At 36.9% G+C, this 25,769-nt stretch overlaps 1 protein-coding gene across 1 annotated transcript in view; it reads left to right on the top strand.

Moving 5' to 3' along the window:
- The window catches only part of BCKDHB (branched chain keto acid dehydrogenase E1 subunit beta), a 632,618-nt gene extending 614,871 nt beyond the window's left edge, over positions 1 to 17,747 (top strand). Inside the window, exon 10 of the mRNA XM_049896118.1 lies at positions 17,643 to 17,747. Coding sequence (XP_049752075.1) covers positions 17,643 to 17,732 — 90 coding nt within the window. The 3' untranslated portion in view covers positions 17,733 to 17,747. The remainder of the gene's footprint in view (positions 1 to 17,642) is intronic.
- Positions 17,748 to 25,769: the final 8,022 nt, after the last annotated feature.

Genomic DNA, 25,769 nt, shown 5'->3' on the forward strand with positions numbered 1-25,769 from the left:
TCCTCTCCTGTTTTTCTTTTGTCAGTTTGGCCAGTGGTTTGTCGATCCTTGCAAAGAACCAACTTTTGGTTTTGTTGATTCTTTCTATTGTTTTTCTGTTCTCTATTTCATTTATTTCTGCGCTGATGTTTATTATCTCTTTCCTTCTGGTGGCCGTGGGCTTCTTTTGCTGTTTTCTTTCCAGTTGTTCAAGTTGTGTAGCTAGTGTTTTGATTTTGTCGCTTTCTTTTTGGTATGTGCATCTATTGGTATAAATTGACCTCTGTGTCTGAAAGGTTTTAGTATGATGTGTTTTCATTCTCATTTGGTTCTAGAAACTTTTTATTCCATCTTTGATTTCTTCTATTACCCAGTGGTTTTTAAGCAAGGTGTTATTCAGTTTCCATGTAATTGATTTCTTTTTTTCCTTACCCTTCCTGTTGTTAATTTCTAGTTTGATGGCATTGTGGTTAGAGAAGATACTTTGTATTATCTCAGTGTTTTGGATTTTGTTGAGGGTTGCTCTGTGGCCTAAGATGTGGTCTCTTCTGGAGAACATTCTATGTGCATTGGAAAAGAATGTGTACTTTGCAGCTCCTGGGTGGAGTGTTCTATATATGTCTAAGAGGTCAAGTTGGCTGATCGTGCCCTTTAGCTCTTGTGTATCTTTGTTGAGTTTCTTTCTAGATGTTCTGTCCTTTACCGAGAGAGGTGTGTTGAAGTCTTCTACTATTATTGTGGAACTGCCAATTTCTCTTTTCAGTGCTGTTAGAATTTATGTATTTTGGAGTCCTGTCATTGGGTGTGTAGATGTTTATTATGGTTAAGTCTTCCTGATGGATTTTTCCTTTAATCATTATATAGTGCCCTTCTTTGTCTTTTGTGGTTTTTTTTTTTTTTTTAAGTCTATTTTATGTGAGATTAGTATTGCCACTCCTGCTCTTCTTTGGTAGTTATTTGCTTGATGTATTTTTTTTTCTGTCCTTTGATTTTTAATAAATTTACATCTTTGTTTCTAAGGTGTTTCTCTTGTAGACAGCACATTGATGGATCCTGTTTTTTTTTTTTTTTTTTAATCCATTCTGTCACCCTGTGTCTCTTTATGGTGCATTTAGGCCATTTACACTCAGTATAAAAAAAAAAAAAAATTTTTTTTTTTATAATTATTGATAGGTGTGAGTTTATTGTTGTCATTCTGTAGTGCTTTTTTTGTGGTGCTAACATTTTCTTTGTTCCTCTTACTCTCCTGTGCTGAGTTCCTTTTGTGTGTGGATTTGTTTTTCATTTCTTTTGGTTTTTCTACTCTGTCCTATAAAGTCGCTATGAGTCAGAATCAATTCGACGGCACTGGGGTGGGTTTGGTTTTTATAGATTTTGTTTTCATTAAGACTTTATGTTTTTCTTCTTTATTTTGATGAGTAGCTTTGTTAACTTTCTTTGTGGTTACCTTGAAATTCACCCTTATCTTCCCAGGTTTGAACCAGTCTATTATTACTTGGTATCACCTTGCTTTTGTCTCCATTAGAAAGTTCTATACCTTTACCATTTATTCCCTCTCTTATTGTTATGATGTCATTGTCACTTGCAGAATAACCTCTCTGGTTCCCTGTTGCAATTCTTTTGGTTTTGGATAGTCCTTGAGAGTTCATTTCCTATGTTTGTATCTGGCTGGTATGATCTTGCATCCTAGATTCAGTCTGATGTTGTTTGTTCTTAGACCAAAGGACTCCCTTTAATAATTCTTGTAGGTTTGAATTGGTTCTTACATATTCCCTTAATTTCTGTTAATCTGGCAATGTCCTAAGTTCACCACCATATTTGAATGAAAGTTTTGCAGGATATATTATTCATGGTTGGCAATTTTTTTTCTTTCAAAGTTTTGTATCTGTCATCCCATTGCCTTCTTGCCTGCATGGTTTCTGCTGATTAATCAAAGCTTAGTCTTATCGTTTCTCCTCTTCATGTGACTTTCTGTTTTTGATGTTTTTCTTTTTGGGCCTATCTTATATGGGGTTTGTTGAGCTTCTTGGACAGTCAGCTTTTCATCGTTCATGATGTTAGGGAAATTTTCTGTCAGCAATTCTTCAATGATCCTGTCTGTGTTTTTCATTTTCTCTCCCTATTCTGGAACTCCAATCATCTGCAATTTTTTGCTTTTGATTGTATCCCACATAATTCTCAGAGTTTCCTCATTTCTCTTCATTCTTTTGTTTGATTTTTCCTCAGAGTTGTATCCATGTGTTTGTCTCCAATTTCACTGATCCTGTCTTCCGTCATTTCAAAACTGCTCCTCAGCTCTTCTATGACACTGTCCATTTCTGAAATCTTGTTGTTTATCTTTTGGATTTCTAATTGTTTTTGTATGATTTCTAGTTGTGAATTTATTTGGGCGTTTTGTTCCTGTGTTATTTTCCTGAATTCTTCCATTTTTGTTTGCATTTTCCATAAGTTTGTCTCTTTTTCCCACATTTTTGTCTGCTTTTTGCTTCAACTCTTGGATAGCTCTGAATATTAGAGATTTCAGTCCCCTTTCAGGTAGTTCTAGTGCCTTTTCTTCTACTGGAAAGTCATTTGGTGTTTTATTTTGGATGCCTACAGGAACCATCCTATCTTTTTTTTTTTTTTTTTTTTTTGATGTTTTGATATTGTCTGCTGTCTTCAGGACATTCGATAGTTATTTTCTTTGTTTCTTGATTGTAGATTTGTTTGTTTTGTCCTGCTTTTTTGTTATATTTGGTTATGTCTGAGCAGGTGGGCTGTACATTCTTTGTTGTTTGTTCATCTGTAGTTGCTGTACTTTTCACTTCCTTGTCCAATGGGCAAGTCACTCAGCTACGGTGGAGCAGGGAAGGTCCAGCTGAAGAGGAGGGGCTGTGATGGGTAGTTTGTGGCATGTACTAGTGATGACAGGGTGGGCCAGGAATCTGTGCTGGGCAGGTTCTGGTAGGTTGTGCCTGTGCTGCTTGGAGGCATGCTGTTCAGCACATGGTGCAGGTAGGCAGGGAAAAGAGGAAAGGTTGTGATGTATGGAGCTAATATGGCTAAGGGAAAGAGGAGAGAGAAACAGGAGCCAAAAACAAAGAAACAAAGAGAATAAAAGAGTTCAAAGGGAGCTAGCTGTTGGAGTGGAGAGATGAAAAACCAAGAAATAGAGAAAAAGAAAATGAAAAAGAAAAAGGGGAAAAGAAAAAAAAACTAGATAAAATTTGAAAAAAAAAAAAAAAAAGGAAGCAAAAGCCCCCAGGGGTCCTACCAGTGTGGCTGCGAAGATTGAGGAAGTCTCCCAGGCTGCGCAGTGTAGCCTGACTAGAGGGGGTGTAAGTGTCACACGGCATCAGGTATTGAGGACACAGGAAAAGAAGATATGTACAGACAGACAAGAACTGAGAAAGGAAGAGACAGAAACAACAGAGGAAAAACAAAAAAAAAAGAATGAAAGAAAAAAAAAGTAATGCCCCCAGGGCTCCCACCTGTGACTGTACAGATTGTGGGAGTAGCTCCTAAGCCATGCAGTGCAGCCCAGCTAGAAGGGCCTCTTAGGGACGAAAAGAGAAAGCAAACACACAAAAAAACAAAACAGAACAAAGCGAATTAAAACAAGCAAAAATTAAAATAAAAATAAAAGCTCCAGGGATCCCACCAGCGTGGAGTCATGGGTTGGGGGAGTGGTTCCCCTGTTGAGCAGGGATTCACCACCTTTCAGGAAGAAGGAAAGATGGCACATGGAGCCAAGGGGAGGTAGGTGGAGCCAGAAGAAACCAAAAAGTGGGAAAGAAGCAGCACCAGCTCAGGGACACTGCCAGTGGGGTGAATTTAAGTGGCCCAGGTTGGAAGCAGTTGCATCCTGGCCAAGAGACTGTGGCTGGTGGGAAACAGAGGAGACTGAAGGGGGAGGGGAAAAAGGGTGAGGGTTAAGAAAGCTTATATTGCTCGTTACCAGGTGCTCTGTCTCCTGCTGGAAACTTGATGTAGCTGCTTTCCCATACTCCCTGTCCAATCTGCAATGTGTGTGGGGCAAATCCAAGTGGCATAGACGCTGCACTTCCTGGTCAGCCGAGCCACTGCAGCCAGCCAGGAAGCTTGGAGGTAGAGCAGTGGGGAGGGGATGGAAGGTGGGAAAGCATGTATCGCTCCTTGCCAGGTGCTCTGTCTTATGCTGGGTGCTCTGTGAAGCTACTTTCCTGTGCTCTCTGTCAGCTGATCTCTGACAAGAGTCCAAGATGGTGAATCCGTGCTGCATTAGCTGATAAGGAACCTCTGCACTTATCTCTCCTTGCTCTCTGTCCTCTTGTCAGTTTCTTATTCCATTTGGTGTTTGCCTAAGTTCTTTTTCTCTCCATTTGACACTTCGAGTTCCAGTAATGATGCTTGTCTCTGTTTTACTTGGTTTTTTGGGTCTTTGCTGTGGAGGGATGGTGTAGTTGCCATGATGGCAGGAAGTCCCTTCGTTTACCTCTTGATGGACGTTTGAGATGTTTCCCATTTTTTGCTATTATAAATACAACTGTCTTGAGCATTTGAGTACAAGTCTTTGTGTGAGCATATATCTTCATTTTTCTTAGGTAATTCCTAGGAACACTGCATATTCCCAGCGTGAGATGCATCATAAATAAATATTTAACCTTATTTTTAAAAACTTATACATAGTTTCCCAAGGTAGTAGTACCATTTTATGTTCCACTTGCAGTGTATGGAAGTTCTTGTTGCTCTACATTCACACCAACATTTATTATCAGTCATTTTATTTTTAGTCCTTTTGGTAAATATGTAGTGGTATATTTAATTTGGATTTCTCTGATGAGTAATGATATTGAAAATCTATTCACTTGCATTTTTAACATTTATATATTTTCTTTTCTGAAATACCTTGTTTTATTTTTCATATCCTTATTAACAAATTGTAAGAGTTCTTCTTATGCTCTGGATACCAGTGATATCACTGTATATATGTATATACAGTGAAACCTCTGAAAGCCAGAACTCGATGGTATTGCCTTGTTTTTCTGGGTCTTGCAAGTTTTCTGCCTTGACAGGGTGAAGTCTTACCACTTTTGTTTTGCTCATTTTAGTGGAAAATATTTGAGCTTTCCTTCTATGACAGGTTTCTGCCTTACGCAGGTTCCGGTTTTTGCAGGTTTTAATATATACATATACATACATAATATATACACATGTTAGGTGCTGTTGTCAGTTCTGATTCATAATGATCCTCTGTACAACAGAACAAAACACTGCCCAGCCCTGCGCCATCCTCACAGTCATTGTTGTGCTTGAGCCCATTGTTGCAGCCACTGTATCAATCCATCTCATCAGAGGTTTTCCTCTTTTTTGCAGACCCTCAACTTTACCAGGCATGATGTCGTTTTCCAGGGACTGATCTCTCCTGATAACATGTCCAGTGCATGAGATATAGTCTTGCCATCCTTGCTTCTAAGGAGCATTCTGCTTGAATTTCTTCCAAGACAGATTTGTTCATTCTTTTGACAGTTCATGGATATTCAGTATTCTTGGCCAATGCCACAATTCAAAGGCGTCAATTCTTCTTTGGCCTTCCTTATTCATCGTTCAGCTTTCACATGTATATGAGGCAATTGAAAACGCCATGGCTTGGGTCAGGCACACCTTAGCCTTCAAGATGACATCTTTGCATTCAAAACTTGAACGAGGCCTTTTGCAGCAGATTTGCCCAATGCAATGTATCTTTTGATTATTTGATTGCTGCTTCCATGGGTGTTGATTGTGGATCTGAGTAAACTGAAATCCTTGACAACTTCAAACTTTTGTTTATCGTGATGTTGTTTATTGTTCCAGTTCTGAGGATTTTTGTTTTCTTTATGTGGAGGTATAGTCCATAATGAAGGCTGTGGTCTTTGATCTTCATCAGTAAGTGCTTCAAATCCTCTTCACTTTCACCAAACAAGGCTGTGTCTTCTGCATAATGCAGGTTATTAATGAGTCTTCCTCCAATCCTGTTGCTCATTTCTTCTTCATATAGTCCAGCTTCTAGGATTGTTTGTTCAGCATGCAGATTGAATAGGTATGGTGAAAGGATCAACCTTGATGCACACAGGATCCATCTGACATCAGCAATGATATCCCTGGTTCCATGTTCTCTTCTGAATCTGGCTTGAATTTCTGGTAGCTCCCTGTTGATATACTGCTGCATCTGCTAATATGTGTGTGTGTGTGTATGTATATATATATACATGTATGTATGTATGTATGTTTGTATATAGTTGTTGTTAGCTGCTGTTGAGTTGGTCCCAACTGATGGTAATGCCAGGCACAATGAAACAAAGCACTGCCTGAATTCATTAGGAAAATAAAACTTGTTACAAATTTGCTGTTTTTGTTTAGGAGCTGCCAGGGACATGTAGTGAAGCAGACAACATTTAAATGCTTCAGTACTCAGTGCAATAGAGACCTTTCATTTGAATAACATATTTCTCTTTCAAGGAGCCCTGGTTGCTCAGTGGTTAAATCACCTGGCTACTAACCAAAATGTTGGCAGTTCAAACCACCAGCTGCTTTTGGGGAGAAAAATGTGGCAGTCTGCGTCCACAAATATTTATAGCTTTGGAAACTCAATGGGGCAGTTCTGTTCTTTCCTATATGGCCACAATGATAGGAATTGACTCAGCAGCAGTGGGTTTTTTTTTTTTTTTGTCTCTTGCAAAATTTTAGCCTTATAAGCTCATTTCATCAGGTTAGCTTTTTGAAAGTTAATAATAGTGTACGATTATTAGCATTTTCAGTGAATAGTTTTGCATATTTAACTGCAGTTTTTTCTGCATGACTACTCAGTGTATGAAAACGTTTTGCTCTTCAGATTTCCTTTTTCAAATATAATTCATATGATTATCTTTTGAATGTGTAGTATCTACTTGTTGACAAATAGTTTCGTTTTTACAATAGCTAGGGCCTTAATATAGGTATGCTTGAGAATATTTTATTGCTTGTTTTAAAACAGACTTGATTTTTTTTGGTTTTGCCATTTAGAACACAGTGCTAATGAATTGAGTCCATGCTATTTCAGTGTTTTTGTGTTTCCTTACATTATATATTAAGTTATATGTAATATAGCTTGTATGTAATATATAATGCCAAGAAATCTGGAAGACAGATACCTGCCCAACTGACTGGAAGAGATCCATATTTGTGCCTATTCCAAAAAAAGGTGATCCAACAGAATGCAGAAATTCTCAAACAATATCATTGATATTACATGAAAGTAAAATTTTGCTGAAGACAATTCAAAAATGGTTCCAGCAGTACATCGACAGGGACTATCAGAAATTCAAGCCAGATTCAGAAATGGACGTGCAATGAGGTATATTATTGCTGATGTCAGATGGATCCCGGCTGAAATCAGAGAATACCAGAAAGGTGTTTGCCTGTGTCCTGTTGACAATGCAAAGCCATTCGACTGTGTGGATCAAAACAAATTACGGCTGACATTATGAAAAATGGGAATTCCAGAACACTTAATTGTGCTCATGTAGAACCTGTAATACATAAACCAAGAGGGAGTCTTTTGAATGGAACAAGGGGAAACTGCATGCTTTAAAATCAAGAAAGGTGTGAATTAGGGTTGTATCCTTTCACCATATTTATTCAATCTGTATGCTGAGCAAATAAGCTGAGAAGCTGGAGCATATGAAGAAGAAGGCAGCATCAGGATTGGACGAAACTCACTAACAACCTGCATTAAGCAGATGACACAACCTTTCTTGCTGAAAGTAAAGAGGATTTGAAACACTTACTGATGAAGTTCAAAGACTACAGCCTTCAGTATAGATTACATCTCAACATAAAGAAAACAAAAATCCTCACAACTGGACCAATAAGCAACGTCACGATAAACAGAGAAAAGATTGAAGTTGTCAACGATTTCATTTTACTTGGCTCCACAATCAATGCCCATGGAAGCAGCAGTCAAGAGATCAAATGACATATTGCGTTGGGCAAATCTACACCAAAAGGCCCTTTAAAGTGTTAAAAAGCAAAGATGTCACTTTAAGGACTAAGATGTGCCTGACCCAAGCCATAGTATTTTCAATTGCCTCATGTGCACGCGAAAACTGGATAATGAATAAGGAAGGTTGAAGCAAAATTGATGCCTTTGAATTACGGTTTTGGCAAAGTGTTGAATATACCATGGACTTCCAGAAGAACGAACAAATCTGTCGTGGAAGAAGTACAGCCAGAATACTGCTTAGAAGTGAGGGTGGTGAGACTTTGTCTCAAATACTTGGGACATGTTATCAGAAGAAACCAGTCCCTGGAGAAGGACATCATCCTTGGTAAGGTAACCAAAGCCCCCACCCCCCCCCAAAAAAAAACGAAAATAAAACTCATTGCCGTCGAGCCAATTCTGACTCATAAGGCAGAGGGTCAGCAAAAAAGAGGAAGACCCTCAACGAGATGGACTGACTCAGTGACTGCAACAATGGGCTCAAACATAGCAATGGTTCTGAGGATGCCACAGGACCAGGCAGTGTTTCATTCTGTTGTACATGGGGTTGCTATGAGTAGGAACCAGCTGAATGGCATCTTACAACAACAACAACTTAATGGTTATTACTATTATCAGTCTAGAGCATACAAGTCCTGATTCTGCTGTACATGGAAAAGGAAATATTGGAAGAATAGTGCTGGAAGAGAAGAAAAAGTAGATTTAAATCAATTTGACTTTCTGTGAATATCCCTGTAATCCATTTGCTTTCGCTGAAATGTGCATCACCCCTTCCCCGAGGACTCTGCTTTCCTGTTGCCTTCTTTAGCTGTTTATTTTTCTTTCACATCTCACAGGCCAGAGTTAGGGCCTGTCTTTCTTGCATCTCTTAATTTTACCAGACCATGACACTGGTACTTGTTCACTGATTCCTTCGAAACCAGAACATTCTCTTGCCTTCCTTTTTGTATCACCTTTTCTCCTCCTGTCATTCCCCCTCACCCACTGGAGACTTTTACTCCTAGATATTTACCTTTTCCCTGACTTCTCTCATCCTTCTCTGCCACTTGAACACCCCTGGGGATAAAACGTCTGACACCTAACTTCTCAATTTCTTGGCCTTCTCATTTTCAATAATCCATTTCTTTAAATTTTTATCTCTAGGGATTACAATTAGCATTTTAATTTATAATAATCTAGGTAAGATTAAACCAATTTAATTTCAATAGTATATGAAAATTTTGCTCCTATATAGCTCAGTCCCCCCTTTATGCTGTTATTGTCATAAATTACATCTTTATACATTGCATGGCTCTCAATCTAAATTTGTAGTTGTTGCTTTATGCCCTTCTTTTTTTAAATCAGGCAGACAAAAAAGGAGTTACAAAGAACAAAAAAAATGTTTATTTTTATTTATTTACTTTATGTAGTTAGCTTTCTTGATGTTTCTTATTTCTTTGTGTGACTTTGAGTTACCATCTAGTGCCCTTTCATTTTAGTCTGAAGGACTCTTTTTGGCATTTATTGTAGGGAAAGTTTACTAGTGATGAACTCCATTAGCTATTATTTTTATGAGAATGTCTAAATTTCTTCTTTACTTTTTAAGGATAGTTTTGCTGGATACAGAATTTTTGGTTGACAATTTTTTTTTTCTCTCAACACTTTTAATGTGTCACCATGCTGTCTTCTGCCTCCATGTTTTCTGATAAGAAATTAAATGTTAATTTTATTGAGGATCTGTTGTACATGATTGAGTTGCTTCTTTTTTGATGCTTTCAAGATTCTCTGTTTTTTTTTTCTTTTGATAGTTTAATTATGTTGTGTCTCATTGTGACCTCTGAGCTTATCCTAGTCAGATTTCTTTGAGGTTCTATGTGCATTTATGTCATTCTTTTCTCTTCCTATTCCTTAGACTCGATAATTTCAATGAACCTATCTTCAAGTTTGCTGATTCTTTGGCCCACTCGTATATACTGTTGTGTCCCTCTTAAGAATTTTTCATTTCAGTTATTGTGCTTTTTTCAACTCCACAACTTCAATTTTGTTCCCTTTTATAATTTTATCTCTTTATTGATATTTTTTATTTGGTAAATCATGATTCTCATACTTTCCTATGGTTCTTTAGACATGGTTTCCTTTAGTTCATTGAACATATTTAGAATAGCTGATTTAAAATATTTGTCCATGTCTGATTTTCCTCAGGCACAATTTCTATTGATTTCTTTTTTCCTTGTGTATGGGGCATACTTTTTTGTTTCTTTGCATGCCTTGTAATTTTTTTTGTTGAAAACAAAACATTTTGAATATTATAATCTGGCAGCTCTGGAAATTAGATTATCTCTCATTCCACAGATTAGTTGTGCTGTTTATTGTAGTTGTTCTTTGTTTGGTGACTTTTCTGAACTAATTTGGAAATTATGTATTTTTTGTCATTTGTTGCCCTGAAGTTGCTGTTCTCTTAGATTAGTGGTTAGCTAGTGCTTTGACAGAGATTTCCTTAAACACTCAGAGCATTTTTGCAAGTTAGCTGTCTACCAGGGTACTGCTTCAATGTTTAGTGAGGCCATTTATAACTCTGCCTTAGCCTTCATTTCCAGCTTCTAAAGAGCTTCAAGTTAAGTAGGAGGTGAGAGCTTAGAATCTTCTCTGGCCTTTTGTGAGCATTGGCCTGAGCATTCACATGGCCTTCACATTTTCAGGAATATGTTGGAGCTTTTCAAAACCCCTATAAACTTCTCATTCCTCAGCCTTGCCTCCCAGATTCCTTTGTTAGTCCATTGTTTGTCCCAGCTGCCATTAATTTCCTCAGGCAGCAGCAACCAAGACATCAACCTGTAAATATTTTAGACAAATATCCCCTGGAAAGCAACTTTTGCATTGGACCAGTTACAAATTAGGCAAAATAAAGCTCTTGAGCTTGTCCTCCAGGGAATTACAAGTGATGTCAGGACAAAAATTAAATACAATTCTTTGTGAATGAGTTCCCTTCCACTCCCTCCCCTCCCCTCCCCCCCCTCCCATCCCCTCCCCCCTCCCGTCCCCTCCCCTCCCCTCCCTCCCCTCCCCTCCCCTCCCTCCCTCCCCTCCCCTTCCCTTCTCTTCTCGTGTTGAGAATGCAGACTTTTATTTTCATAGCTACTGCTGAACTTGTAAGAAAGGGTTCAGAGTGGGGCAAGCTAAAACATCACAAAGGTCACTGTTCTTCCTGAAAATCAGCCATTTTCCTTGAATAAGTACTGTTCAGTTTGCTGCTATCTAAACATTATAAAAGAGGTGAAAGTAATAGGAGTGTTTTAAATAGGCCAGTCAGAGAAGGACACTTTGAGGAGAAATATGTTAGGGGAGACCTAGAAGATGAGGAAGAGGCAGCCATGCAAAGAGTTTGGGGAATTGCTTTCTAGGGAGAAAGGACAGCATACCGAGTTTCCAAAGATCCTAAAACAGGAATGATGTTATTTTGTTTTATAAACTGAAAAGGCTTGTGATTGTTACATAATATTCTGCATATGAAAATACTAGATAAATGAAACTGCATGTGGCTATTTATACACAGAGCACTGGTGGTGCAGTGGTTAAGAGCTCAGCTGCTAACCAAAAGGTTGGCAATTCAAATCCACCAGCTGCTCCTTAGAAACCCTATGGGGCAGTTCTGTCCTGTCCTATAGGTTTGCTATGAGTCAGAATCGACTCAACAGCAACAGGTTTGTTTTTTTTTGTTTATTATTTATACATGCAATTACTATGTTACATATTGATGCTTATATAACTACTTCCCAGAATAACTATGAGCTTTATTTATGTTTATGTTCCCAGCTTCTACCTCTGTTTTCTCCAGAGGAAGTGTTTAATAAATGTGTATTATAGGGCACAAAATTATGGACCATCATGGCACATGATATTCAATCATTTCTACTGCATGTGCTTTGCACACTTGTCTATCTTTATCAGGCTTTATTCTGGAATAGTATTCCAGAAAACCAATAACAGGATGAAAACTGATTTGTTTTTATTTTTCTTGTTGAAAAATGATAGAACTTACAGAATTTTTAAAATCAAGGCTGTAACTAAATTTTATTATTTCTGTTGTATAATTAAATATGATTTTGGTAGTTATGAAGTTACCTTCTGTAAATAAATCAGTAGATTTAGAAACTTAAAATACTCTGGATACATGTTGATATGAGTTAAGTGAGAGTGGGATTTTTGAAACAGGTATAATGAGGGACTACATCATAATCTTAACATCTTTTATAGCAATATTTTCTTTCCAATGATTATAAATTTTCTCAGAAGATTATGTACACTTCATAGCATTCTACTGAAGTAGAAGATGAAAATTTACTTATGTTTAGAATAATAATAGGTTAAAGCTAATTAGCATTAAGTATTGAGCTGAAAAGAAACCCTGTTAGCTCAGTGGTTAACCAAAATGTGGGTGGCTCAAACCACCAGTTATTCCACAGAAGAAATATGCTTCCACAAAGGTTACAGATTTGGAAACCCTGTGGAGCTGTTCTACTGTGTCCTATAGAGTCACTATGAGTCAGATCAACAGCAATCCATTTTATTGTACTGAAGTGAAAGATATTAGTTATTTTGTCCTTTGGGCTAAAGGTTTTTTTTTTTTTTTTTTTTGCCTTTACAGGCCATGTGCCATTGATCATGTGCCATGGCTAAAACTTATCTGTACATAAGTATATATCTCCCACATTCTTATGCTCATCAATATCTTGGAGAGTTCTATATGGAACTTCTTTTTTCACACTTGGAGTCATAAAGATAGATGAACGTGTTGAGCTCAGAAGAGTGAGGGGCCCAACAATTTCTCTCAATTACAGTCATGTTCTTCATAATGCCCATTCGGGCAATGTCTGACTGCATATATGTCTGTGCTTCCATAAGGTTCTAATACCAAAAACAACCAAACCCACTGCCAGCAAGTCAATTCTAACTCATAGTGACCTTATAGGACAGAGTAGAACTGTCCCACGGGGTTTCTAAGGCTGTAAATCTTTTGGAAGGAGGCTTCCACATCTTTCTCCTATGGAGTGGCTAGTTCATTCAAACAGCCAACCTTTTGGTTAGTAGCTGACCACTTTAACCACTGTGCCACCAGGGCTCTGAAGTTATAAAAACCAAAAAAAAAAAAAACAAGCCAGTTGCCATCAAGTTGATCCTGACTTGTAGTGACCCTATAGGACAGAGTAGACGAGCCCCATAGAGTTTCCAAGGAGCGCCTAATGGACTCGAACTGCTGACTTTTTGGTCAAAAGCCAAGCTCTTAACTATTGCCCCACCAGGGCTCCAGGGTTTTAATAGAGTTTAGAAGTTCCAACAGGAGAACAAGAAGTATTGGACATAACCAGACTTAGCCAACACAACAGCTTCCCAACATGAGTGTACACGTGTATCTCATATCTCTTGTATACGAAAGTGATTGTGCTGCCGGGTACATAATGGTATGGTACATATCCCATATACAACCTATAATATCTGTTTTGATAGTCATAATAAATGCCTGTTACTGGATTATGTATGTGCTGTACTGTACCTTCTATTGTTATTTTAATGTGAAATTTCCCTACTTACAAATAAAAAGTTTACTGTATAACAGTGTATGCTTCAACTTGTAGGCAACAGCATCCAATCTCATGTTTCACGACATCCAAATAACATAACGTCCTATTTCACAGAACGTATCATTGATGTTAAGTCACGTATGACTGTCCTTGATAACAGGAAAATTATAAAGGCAATTTCTCTATGTTTATGTTGTCTATAATTTTCTTTTCAAGAAAGTGGCTTTGCCAGCCTAGTCCAAATTTCTCAGGAAACTGCAAGCTCTTTCTTTAACATTATCTTGTCACAAATGATTTATCAAGTTGGCTATACTTTGAAGTGAGACTACTTTGATTTGTAAGGCTGGTCTCTAAAGTCTGAAGAAAATTTAGTACAAGACAATTTCAAACCTCTTTTGTGAAGGATAAATTTTTTCACAAAATGTCTGAGATGAGCCAATATGTATGAATTAGCCCTAAGATTTGTGAAAATATCAATAACATACATTGAGAGTAATTAGTACATTAATATTTAGATTGAATTGCTAATATTCAAAGATTTTTTACTTACAAAAATGACAATTTCATATGATTCAGCTTAACATTACACATTCTAAATATTCAGTTATTATTATTTTTCATTTACTTTGAGTATTACTAATGAACATATGGAAACCCTGGTGGCATAGTGTTTAAGAGCTACAGCTGCTAAGCAAAAGGTCGGCAGTTTGAATCCACCAGGTGCTCCTTGGAAACCACACGGGGCAGTTCTACTCTGTCCTACAGAGTCACTGTGAGTTAGAATCGACTTGACGGCAGCGGGTTTGGTTTTTTAACGACTACATATTTTAAAGATATCAGCGAAGTCTCTAGCTAGATGTCTGGTAATTTATGAGTTTAAAATATTGATTATTAATTAAATAATTACAATTGCTAATAAAGAGTTTTGGGAACTAGCTTCCTAAACTTGCTAAATATTTACTATAACAGCAGGCATTGTATTAAGTGATTTGTAAACATGACATAATTTAATTCTTTCAATAACTTATGACAGGTACTCTTATTTTTCAGATAACAAAAATGAGGCTGCTTAATCTAAATATCTTTCCCAAAGTCACACAGCAAACCAAGTAGATCTTAACTGTTCGTCTTTCTTCAGATTTTACCTCCTTGAGATGCTTTCCCAACCTCCCTTACTTGGGCAGGGTCTCCCCAGATACCCTGTGTTCTCATAGTACAATGCATCTCTACTTCTTTGAGTATTTATTTGATCACTGGATGATCCATGAAGTAGGGATAATGTACATATCTAGAAACCTTAGGATGATGCCTTGGTGTATTATCAGGTTTAGATGTTTATTTGTGGAGTAAATGAATAAAGTGGGGAAACCAATTTTGATATCAGAAAATTTGTGTTCAGAAATGGTGCTGTTTACTACAATGCCTTATCATCTTTATATTTGAGAATGACAATAAACTAAATGGTTAAGTCATGATTATACCCATGTGAATTATAGACTTTGTTGAGGTCAAAGAATTGCTTCTGGACTTTCTCTCATACATGTTGAGAAAAAGTAGACTAAAATTCACCTTCTCAAGTCATGGTCAAATGGGAAATTCACAACCCAATACCCCAATTTCTAAGAAGCTGAACTAGTTATCTTTAAGATAATCTACCATCTTAATTATCTGTATGATATTTCTATCTCAGATACCAAAAAGAGCTTTCCCTATGTATATTGTTAAAAACATATCGTAGAAATATCTGGCTAAACTATAGGAAGGAGTCCAAGCTAATAATATAGACATCTAAATATAAAGCACAGGAATTGCTTCACAATTTGCCTTCAAAATCAATTCTTTTGTAAATTTGTACTTGAGAATATTCTGAACTTGGAATCAGGTGGCCTTGGAATTTAGCTATCTTAGTAATCATTGAGCCTATTTCACTTCATTACAATATGAATTCAGTGCATGCTGTTAAGGCCACTTTTAATAACTTGATTCTATTGACTCATATATTTTTATTTTTTACAAATAAAGTTATACTCCATGTTAACAATCATATATTTTGAAATCTACATATATTTCAAAATTTTATGAGAAAACTGCATTTTATGTTTTTATACCCTACTGCTTTACACTGGAAAATTTCATGTTCAAAAGGAATCATTTTAATCACAATAGGGAGTAAAGCTGGTTTTGTTCACTGATAAAACTTGCTATGAAAAAGTGCTAAAGTAAGAAACATTTTCAGAAAATATCACAGCATATTTTCATTGTATTTAACAAATGGAAAATAGTATATAAATTATAGTGTTAGTGCCTTGCAAAAAAAAAAAAAATCTTCAAACTTACATAATTAAATACATCTGGTTTAGCACTCAGTTTTTTAGCTGGAAAATAGCAAAACAAATTATGCAAAAGGCTATAGTCTTCTTACACACCCCATTTAATTACACTACCTTTACAAGTGGCTTACCTTCTAGTGTTTTCCATTCCACTGACATCATAGTGAAATAGCTCCTGTCTGAAATTCAAGTCTCTAGCAACCTCATTTTCTGTAACCCCACTGAGAAGGTAACCATTAACAAAAAATACCTCTGGTAGTCAGACTAGATGTCACAAAATCTATGTGCCCAAACTTCATGTACTTTCCAGGAGGAATCTTTCAGGCCCACACTCACACTCTGTATAATTATATATATTTTAACTTAAATTCTAATAACTTGCTAATTCATTTTCCAAGATAACAAAAAATTAGCAGTAATATTAGAAGTAGAGACAAGAGCTGCTGTAACTAGGTGCACTAAGAACAGTGATGATAGATTAAAGAAATAGCAGAAGGAAATGAAAATAGCAAAAATAAGAGGTGATTCTTTCACCAAACCAAACAGCAGCAGTGTCATTAAAGGCAACAGTGACAACAAACATAACCACAGAAAAGTAATTTAGGATTATTTAGTTCAGGGGACAACTTCTGTATTTTAATTAGTTTCTGCAAGTATTACACTATAACTGATGTTCAGAGTAATGAACAGCAATTATTATTTTCAAACAAGATTTAAATAAAGGTAAAATGATAGAAATGCATTCCAACAGTTTTTTTCAAATTGAATGATAAATATTTGTGCAAAATGAGTTAACCAGAAGTTCCAGAATTCTTAATCACCCAAAATCTATTTTATAAAGACTCCCTATAATCATGACTTTCCTCTGAAGTGAATCATGAAATCACCTTACTATGCACATTAATGTGATAGGTGAAGGGAGCCAGAAGTAGGAAACGTATCAGAAGAAAGGAACCATTATTTATTAAATGTCTACTCTGAACCCAGTACTGTAATAGACTTAAATACAGTACTTTATGTAATAAAAATATTTTCTTGCCATTTTGCCCAGGAAATTTGCAAAAGAGATTAGAAGGCTAAACTGTAGACAAATGTCTTGATATGTACTGTCAAAGACTCTTGAACAATAAGGTGTCCTAGGTGTTTTCACCAGGGAGGAGGAAGTGAGCTGATTAAGTGAAACTGACCAGATGGTCACACCTGAGCAATTATGGCATGCTCATTTTGGATTCAGCCTGAGGTAATTTGCAGAGGAAGGATTTCGTGTGAAAAAGAAGGAACAGATCTTTGATGAAGCAGAAGTGAGCATTATATAATTTCTTAATTAAGCTGTCAACTAAATGCCCTGCTAACATATGGTCTCAGGTGACGATGGGTATGGGTCTTCAAGAGGCAGTTAGCATGGAAGACATTCTCTTCCCAAGAGGACCATTTCTGTGTTGGGAAGATGTCCTTCAAATGGTGAATAAACTAGTAACTGCCAATATTTTATTAACAGAAAATTATTCTGTTGAATGTTAACAAGTGTAATTATAAGTAAGATAAAGTCTTCCCTCTACCCACCACGTTGTTGTTAGGTGCCGTCCAGCCGGTTCTGACTCATAGCGACACTATGTACAACAGAATGAAACACTGCCTGGTCCTGCATCATCCTCACAGTCATTGTCATGTTTAAGTCCATTGTTGCAACCACTGTGTCAATCCATCTATCTCATTGAGGGTCTTCTTTTTTGCTGACCCTCTATTTTACCAAGCATTATGTCTTTTTCCAGGTCCTTTTTTTTTAATGTCTTTTTCCAGGTCCTGATCCCTCCTGATAACATGTCCAAAGTATGTGAGGCAAAGTCTCACCATCATTGCTTCCAAGAAGTATTCTGGCTGTACTTCTAAGACAGAATTGTTTGTTCTTCTAGCAGTAAGTGGTATATTTAATATTCTTCACTAACCCCATAATTCAGAGGCATCAATTCTTCTGTCTTCCTTTTTCATTGTCCAGCTTTTGCATACATGTGAGGCGATTGAAATTACCATGTCTTGGTTCAGGCACACCTTAGTCCTCAACTTGACATCTTTGATTTTAAACACTGTATAAAGGTCTTTTCCAGCAGATTTGCCCAAGGCAATGCATCTTTTGATTTCTTGACTGCTGCTTCCATGGGTAATGATTGTGGATCCAAGTAAAATGAAATCCTTGACAACTTCAATCTTTTCTCTGTTTAGTATGACATTGCTTATTGGTCCAGTTGTGAGGACTTGTTTTCTTTATGTTGAGGTGTAATCCATACTGAAGGCTGCAGTCTTTGATTTTTATCAGTAAGTGCTTCAACTCCTCTTTGTTTTCAGCAAGTAAGTTTTTGTCTTCTGTGTATTGCAGGTTATTAATGAGCCTCCTGCCAATTCTGATGCTGCGTTCTTCTTTGTAAGTCCAGCTTCTTGGATTATTTGCTCAGTATACAGGTTGAGTAAGTATGGTGAAAGGATACAATCCTGATGCACATCTTTTCTGATTTTAAACCACTCAGTAACCCCTTGTTGTTTTTAAACGACTGTGTCTCAATCTAGGTACAGGTTCCACATGAGCACAATTAAAATGTTCTGAAATTTCCATTATTCTCAATGTTATCCATAATTTGTTTTGATCCACACAGTTGAATGCCTTTGCAAAGTCAATAAAATAATAGGTAAACATCTTTCTGGTATTCTCTGCTATCAGCCACAATTCATTTGACATCAGCAATGATATACCTCATTCCATGTCCTCTTCTGAATCTGGCTTGAATTTATGGCAGCTCCCTGGAAACGTACTGCTGCAACCACTTTTAAATCATCTTCAGCAAAATTTTACTTTTGTGTAATATCAATGACATTGATAATTTCCACATTCTGTTGGATCACTTTTCTTTGGAATGGGCACAAATATGGATCTATTCCAGTTGGTTGGCCAGGTAGCTGTTTTCCAAATTTCTTGGCATAGACGAGTGAGCACTTCCATTGCTGCATCCATTTGTTGCAACATCTCAACTGGTACTCTGTCAATTTCTGGAGCCTTGTTTTTCGCCAATGTCTTTACTGTAGCCTGGACTTCTTCCTTCAATAGCATTGGTTCATGATCATATGCTACATCCTGAAATGTTTGAATATTGGCCAATTCTTTTTGGTACAGTGCTCTTATGCTATAGCATCCTAAGTTTATTCGACCAGTAGATTTTGTTCATAGAATAATCACTAACTTCTCCAAGAACAAGTGTGTGTGGAAAGACATGTAAGAAATATCTGGGCTGGATTGTGAGCTATTCCAGATAAACTATGTCCTGCTCTTCTCTAAAGTGTCCTACGTAGTGCCAAACCAAACAACAAACTCGTTGCTGTTGAATCAATTCCAACTCATAGCGACCCTGTAGGACATGGTAGTACTGTCCCATAGGGTTTCCAAGGAGCACCTGGTGGATCTGAACTGCCGACCTTTTGGTTAGCATCTGTAGTTCTTAACCACTATGCCACCAGGGTTTTCATATAGTGCCTGTCAGTGAGAATTCCATGGCCCTTAGAACAATATTTCTTAACGTGTGATTTACAGGTATTCCTCATTGATCTATTAGGTGGTCAGTAGGTGATTTCGTCATTTCTGTGGTAAAAGTAAAGAGCCCTGGTGGCACAATGGCTAAAGTACTAGGCTGCTAACCAAAATGTGGGTGGTCCAAACCCAACAGCTGCTCAGTGAGAGAAAGTTGCGACAGTGTGCTCTTGTGAAAATTACACTTTTGGAAACCCTTTGTGGCAGTTCTACTCTGTCTTACAGGATGGTTATGAGTCAGAACGACTTGATGACACATAAACATCAACAACAACGTGGTAGAAGTATTGATATCTATATATCTTTTCATATGTATAACTTGAAATTTAAGATTACATATTATTTTCATAGTAATCACTCATTTTTTCATTAAGAAACATTATATTCTTAAAATGTGTGACTAAGTTCCAAGGAACATGTGTCAGCTTATTTCATCTAATATTTATTTCATAGGATTAAATTTTCCTCACCTAGTAATTTAGTCATATCATTTTATTTTATTGTCAAATGGTCATTATGCATTGTTACTTCCTATTTTATACATTTTAGAGAAAATGAACAGTTCAAAAGTAGTTGATTAAATCATAATAATAATAATAAAAATAGTACTCTAATTGCCAAAGTTCAGAAAATTACTTTCAGCTACAATAGTGACAGTACTCTTATGAGAACATAAAGTGGATTAGCAAACCAACCACCATCAATCTGTGAGTTTGTTGCCCTGTGATGGCTTGCATGTTACTTACTATGATGCTGGAAACTCTTCAATTAGTATTTCAAATAGTAGTAGGGTTACCCATGGTGGACAGGTTTCAGGAGAGCTTCTTAAGACAAATTAAGAAGAAAGGTCTGGTGACTTGCTTCTGAAAATTAGGCAATAAAAACACATTGGATCATAGTACATTGTCCCAGACTTCAACTCACTTGTTTTGAACATATCATTAGGAGTGACTGATCACTGGAAGAGAAAATCACTTTCGGTAAAGTGGAGAGACAGTGATTGAAAGAAAACACTCAATGAGATGGATTGACACAATGGCCACCATATTGAACTCAAACATACCAATGGGTGCAGGGCCAGGCAGCATTTTGTTCTGTTATACATGAGGTTGCTGTGAGTTGAGGCTAAGTCAATGATAACTAACAACAAAAATAAATATTTTTGGCAGACTGCTATTCATACTGTTTATGCTATATAACATAAGCTCCAATTCATAAACTGTTTAGCTGCAGATGATAATAATTTTCCTCTGGATCCTGATTCAATGGTAGAAGAAAAGCATAAAAATTAGGCATGTAATCAGAATCTGGCCACTGGGCCTAGGTCTTTTCGGTATGCACTATAAAGATACTGGCTGCAAATGCAAAATGATTCTGCTTTGACATTAAAATACCCTAGTTGTTGGGAGTTTCAAAACAATTTTTTGAAATGAGGAAGCAATTAAAATATTTTAAAATAATATTAGTAAAGCTAATAAAACAATGTCTAGGATTTCCAGTGGTCATGCATAACTCAGTTTTAGTATTTTGGAATATCATGATTGAAAAAGCTGAGGATATGATATCAGGATTTCTAAGCTAGATTGGACTTGGGTACAAATGTCCCAATAGATAACAACGTGTCACTGTTAGACAAGGCTAGGATTATATTGCAATATAAAGTCATCCTTGAAACCTCAGGGGCTTAAATCCATAAAGGTTTATTATCACTCTTACTCCTGGGTCAATGACAGCTCTGGTCCACATAAATAGCCACATAGAAATCAAGTCTGATGGAGGTTCTGCTATGTTATAGCTGCCCTATCTGGAATACACAATCTCCTAGTCACTACAGTAGAGAAAGAGAGAGACTGGAGACTTGCACATGGGCTTTTCACTGCTGATACACAGCACTGTCGTGATCATTTTATTGGTCAGAATGAGTTACATGGCCCAACTTAATTACCAGGAGGCTAGGAGATGTAGGAAAATGATTGGTGAAAGTATTTGATGAGCATTACAGCTTCTGCCACAGGCACCTGCCCAAGGATTGATAAATTTCTTCACCCATCTGAAAAGTAAGTTGAGGTCATATTATTAGTCATATTTTAGGACCATATCCAAATGTTTTACAGAATATGAAGTAGTATTTTCAGAGCCAAATACAATCAGAAAGTAGATAAGGAATCTGTGAGTATCCCAAGTTAAGACAGTCATCCTTGCATTATTTGAGCAGAAAATAGTTATCCATTTATAATCGAATGGACCTTTGAAAATACTCTTTAGTTAGACATTATTCCGTTATACACAGATCCTTGTCCACCCAACTACGCAAAACTGTCTGAGGGAGACACTAAATACTTGCTGTCATTTCCAGTGATCTTTAATTTTATGGTAGAATTTTAAAAAAAGAAAGTAAAAAAATTAATCACCTAGATGTTGAAGCTGACCAATGGCTCATAAAATAATCAGGTCAGAGATAGAGGCCTTAGTATTCATCAGTTACATATACTCTCATCCTTCTCACAGATATCAAACAGCATAGTAATTTCAAGTTAGGTATTATTTTTCTAAATTGTTAAGAATTTTTCAGCATGAGAACCAAAATCCATTAAGTGGATCAGGGATGGCAAAACTTTGAAAAATATAACTCTAGACACTATGTGGTTATTTCTGGAAGGTCCTCAGAGCATTTAAAATTATTTGAGAATTTTTTTTGTGAATGGAAATGTGAGATGCTGTTGAGTTGGCCCCTGACTCATGGTGACTCCATGTGTGCAGAGTAGAACAGCGCTGCCTAGGGCTTCAAGGCTATAATGATGCCTTTTCTTCTGAGGCACCTCTGAAGGGGTACAAACTGTCAACCCTTCAATTAGTAGTTGAGTACTTAACCATTTGTGCTACCCAGGGACTCCTAGCAAACCAGTTATTGTGCAGTTGATTCTGACTCAGGGCGACCTCATGTGTACAGAGTAGAGGTACACTTCATAGCGTTTTCAACGGTTGATGTTTTAGAAGTAGCTCGCCAGGCACCTCTGTGTGAGTTTGAACTGCCAATCTTTCAGTTCATAGTCAAAAGCTTAACCATTTTGTATGACCCAGAAACTGTCTCTCTCTCTCTTTTTTTTCCTCCCCTAGGGAGAAGGTGGTATTTTAAGTGACTGATCAGAAAGTACTTAGCGGATGAGTATATAGTTTAAAAGACTTCAGGAAATCTTGGAAAAAAGGATTAGTTGGGGTTAAAGAGGCAGCCTGTGGAGCAGAGCTTTCCTGGGGATAGTACGCTTGGAGTCGAAATCTGGGGCTTGAGTTTGAGGCCTTCTTGGCCTCTTATGTCCCAGGCTGTCACAGGCTGAAGAAAGTAGTCTGGGCTTTCAGGTGCCTTGCTATTGCCCTGCAAGGATTTGGGTCTCAGATTCAGGCTATATGTTACTAGGAACAATAGTAATTTCAAAATAACTAATAAAAAAGGCTTGTTTACATTAGAAGGGCCTTTTATTTATATTTGTATTGTATGGACATACTGTCTAGGTGGCTACTGTATATAAAAAAAACTAGTTTTTTTAGATTAATTAGTTCATGGGTGTCAAAATACTTTGAAGAGATTCCAACTGCTTGTAATAGTTACTTTATTGTTTTTCTCTGTTTCTATCATGTTTTGTTCATTTGTTTCCCTTAGTAGGTGGTAAGAACAGTCTTGATAAATATTCCACTTGGTTTATTCAGTTTAATTTGGAAACATTTATTAAATGTCTTTTCTGTGCTGCATATGGTGGGCCATGGAAGCACGAGGTGAATAGGATCTTTCCTTTACGTAGTTGTCAGTGCACAGTGTTTTAAATGTTGTTGTAAAGGCATGTAGGGGTTTGAGAGAATGTGGGGAATGAAGTAAATTAAGAATGGAAAGAGAATATAAAAAGTTTTACAGAGTAGAGATACCTGAGTAGAGTGTTGAGTGATGAGCAAGAGTTGGAAGGGAGAAATGAACAATAAAGAGAAGGGTATTGCAAGAGAGGTAATAGCAAGGCATGAGAGAACAGGGTACTTTCAATGAATGTCAGATATTTCAGCAGATTTTGGGTGTGTTGCATGTAGGGGTAAGGAAGCAGAAATGAAATCCACTGTAACTTGAAGAGAATAAGATAATCACATGCAAGCTCTAGAGCTATTTTCCTGGGCAAGAGTACACATGGTAAAAGAGATGGGGAAGGAATGGAGGCAGGATGAAGGTTTAAAAAGCTATCCAACGGTCCCGGGGAGAAACTTATGTAGTCCTTATCACTGAGGATGGAGAAGAGAGGAGGGATTTTAGGGATTCTAAGGAGGGAAATAGGACTTTATGATCTATGTGAAATGGATGGTGAGAGAGAGGTAGTAGGAGTTTGGGATAACTTCCAACTTTCTGTGTTAGGTGATTGGGTTTCATTAAATAAGAAAGGGAACGTAATCTGGCAAATTACGTGTTTTACAGACATCTGACAAATTCTCTTTCATCATGAGTAGAATATAGCGAAAGCTGGATTGTAGATTGTACCCAACACATTCCATAACATGGAAATGCTGTTAAGCTTTTCTCGGTTATAAATATGAAATCTATAACTAAACATCCCTGAACAAATTGTTTCAATATGGGGCTTTTGACAAAGGCAAGCTCTCCAGAGGCTCTGGTGTAAGAATGCTCTGCTGAGTATTTTGTAAGGGCAATGCAGAGTTCTGTTTTGTTAAGAAATTAGCAGAGAATAATTTTGAATTAAAAAAAAAAAGTTTTCATCTTTTGCTGCCTGAGAGGTGTGGTATAAAGTGCTATCACTTACAACTTTTCTAGATATCTGTTCTCCATTCCTACAGGTCAACTGGGGTAAACACTGATGAACATATTTAGTTCTACAAATGTCAGACATTTTCCAAATGACAATTTCAGTTTGCCTTGTTACTATTGCATTTTCCCCTATATTAAACGTGGTATAACTAGAGAAGTTTGCTATTTTGACACTCAAGAGATTTTGGGGGTAGTCCTTAGATAAAGTGATATTGTGATAATGTTATCTCTATTTTGAATTGTTAGCAAATATCTCACTGAGTGATGCAAGGCCTGGACTTGATGGGGTGATGACTGTAACAATCTGGCAGGCAGCTGCATCTTTTGCTGAGTATCTTGTTATGAGTTGCTAGACTCCTCTGGGTCTTCCTCTTTGCCATACGTGGCATTTCCTTCAACTCTCCCTGCATGCTCATTGATTAAAATTCTGCTTCTGGTTCAGTTATAATTTCAAGGATTTGGCACTTAGTGGTTAACAAAAAAAAGTTTTCTTTATGAGTTAGCATCAGGCAATGAACACTATACACCTGATTTTATACTCCAACTCTGATCCTAAACCACTGGAACATAAAATAGGAGTGCAGGAGACAGACATCTACAGAAGTTTGTATTTACTCTAGCTACTTTTTCTTGGAGGGACTATGCTTCTCATTTATATTTTTATTGACTTACATCACATACTTATTCATATCACTATTATTTAAAATTACGAGCAGTAATCTAGTATAACCCCAGTTAATCTAGTATAGCATATATATTTGATTTTTCAAATAATTCACAAGCTGGATAAGTAAATAAAGCAGTGACTGACTGATACCATGATTTCTTTTCCATCAATAAAATATTATTGTGTGTTGGCAACTCTTGACTGGAGGGGGGATGGGAAGATAGAGAAAGAGGGAAGACGGCAAAATTGGCACGAAACGAGAGACTGAAAGGGCTGACTCAATAGGGGGAGAGCAAGTGGGAGAAGGGAGTAAGATGTATGTAAACTTACATGTGACAGACTGATTGGAATGGTAAATGTTCACTTGAAGCTTAATAAAAATTAATTAAAAAAATAAATAAAAAATAAAATATTATTGGTAGAATTTCCAAGTTAAAGTTAACAATGAAATTATGAGGCCTTGATTTATGCTGTTTTATTCAAATTTCCAAAGTATGGTCCAAGCCCCCAACAAATTTTCTGCTGTTATTTAATATATTCTTTACATAAGTTTGATAATGACTAATCTATGCAATTTTAAGTTACTCAAGTGTAATATATTTCAAAATTTTTCGGAGACGACCCAGAGGGTTAAGTTAAAATAATAGAAAGATTAATTCTAGTCAGGCAGTACACTATTCTTTAAAATATTTTCAACAGCATTTTTATACTTTACATCCTAGATTGTCATTCCACCTATTGTAAATTCTAGCCATGCCTGGTCTTGTGACCCCTACAAAATGATTGGGTGGGACTATGCAAATAAGCTACTTGTGGCCCGCCAAGGGAATTGGACATCTTGCTAATAATGCAAATAAGATGCATGGTACCCTTGTATGGTGGGATGAT

Source organism: Elephas maximus, chromosome 1 (genome assembly GCF_024166365.1).
Source record: "Elephas maximus indicus isolate mEleMax1 chromosome 1, mEleMax1 primary haplotype, whole genome shotgun sequence".
Taxonomy (NCBI): Eukaryota; Metazoa; Chordata; class Mammalia; order Proboscidea; family Elephantidae; genus Elephas; species Elephas maximus.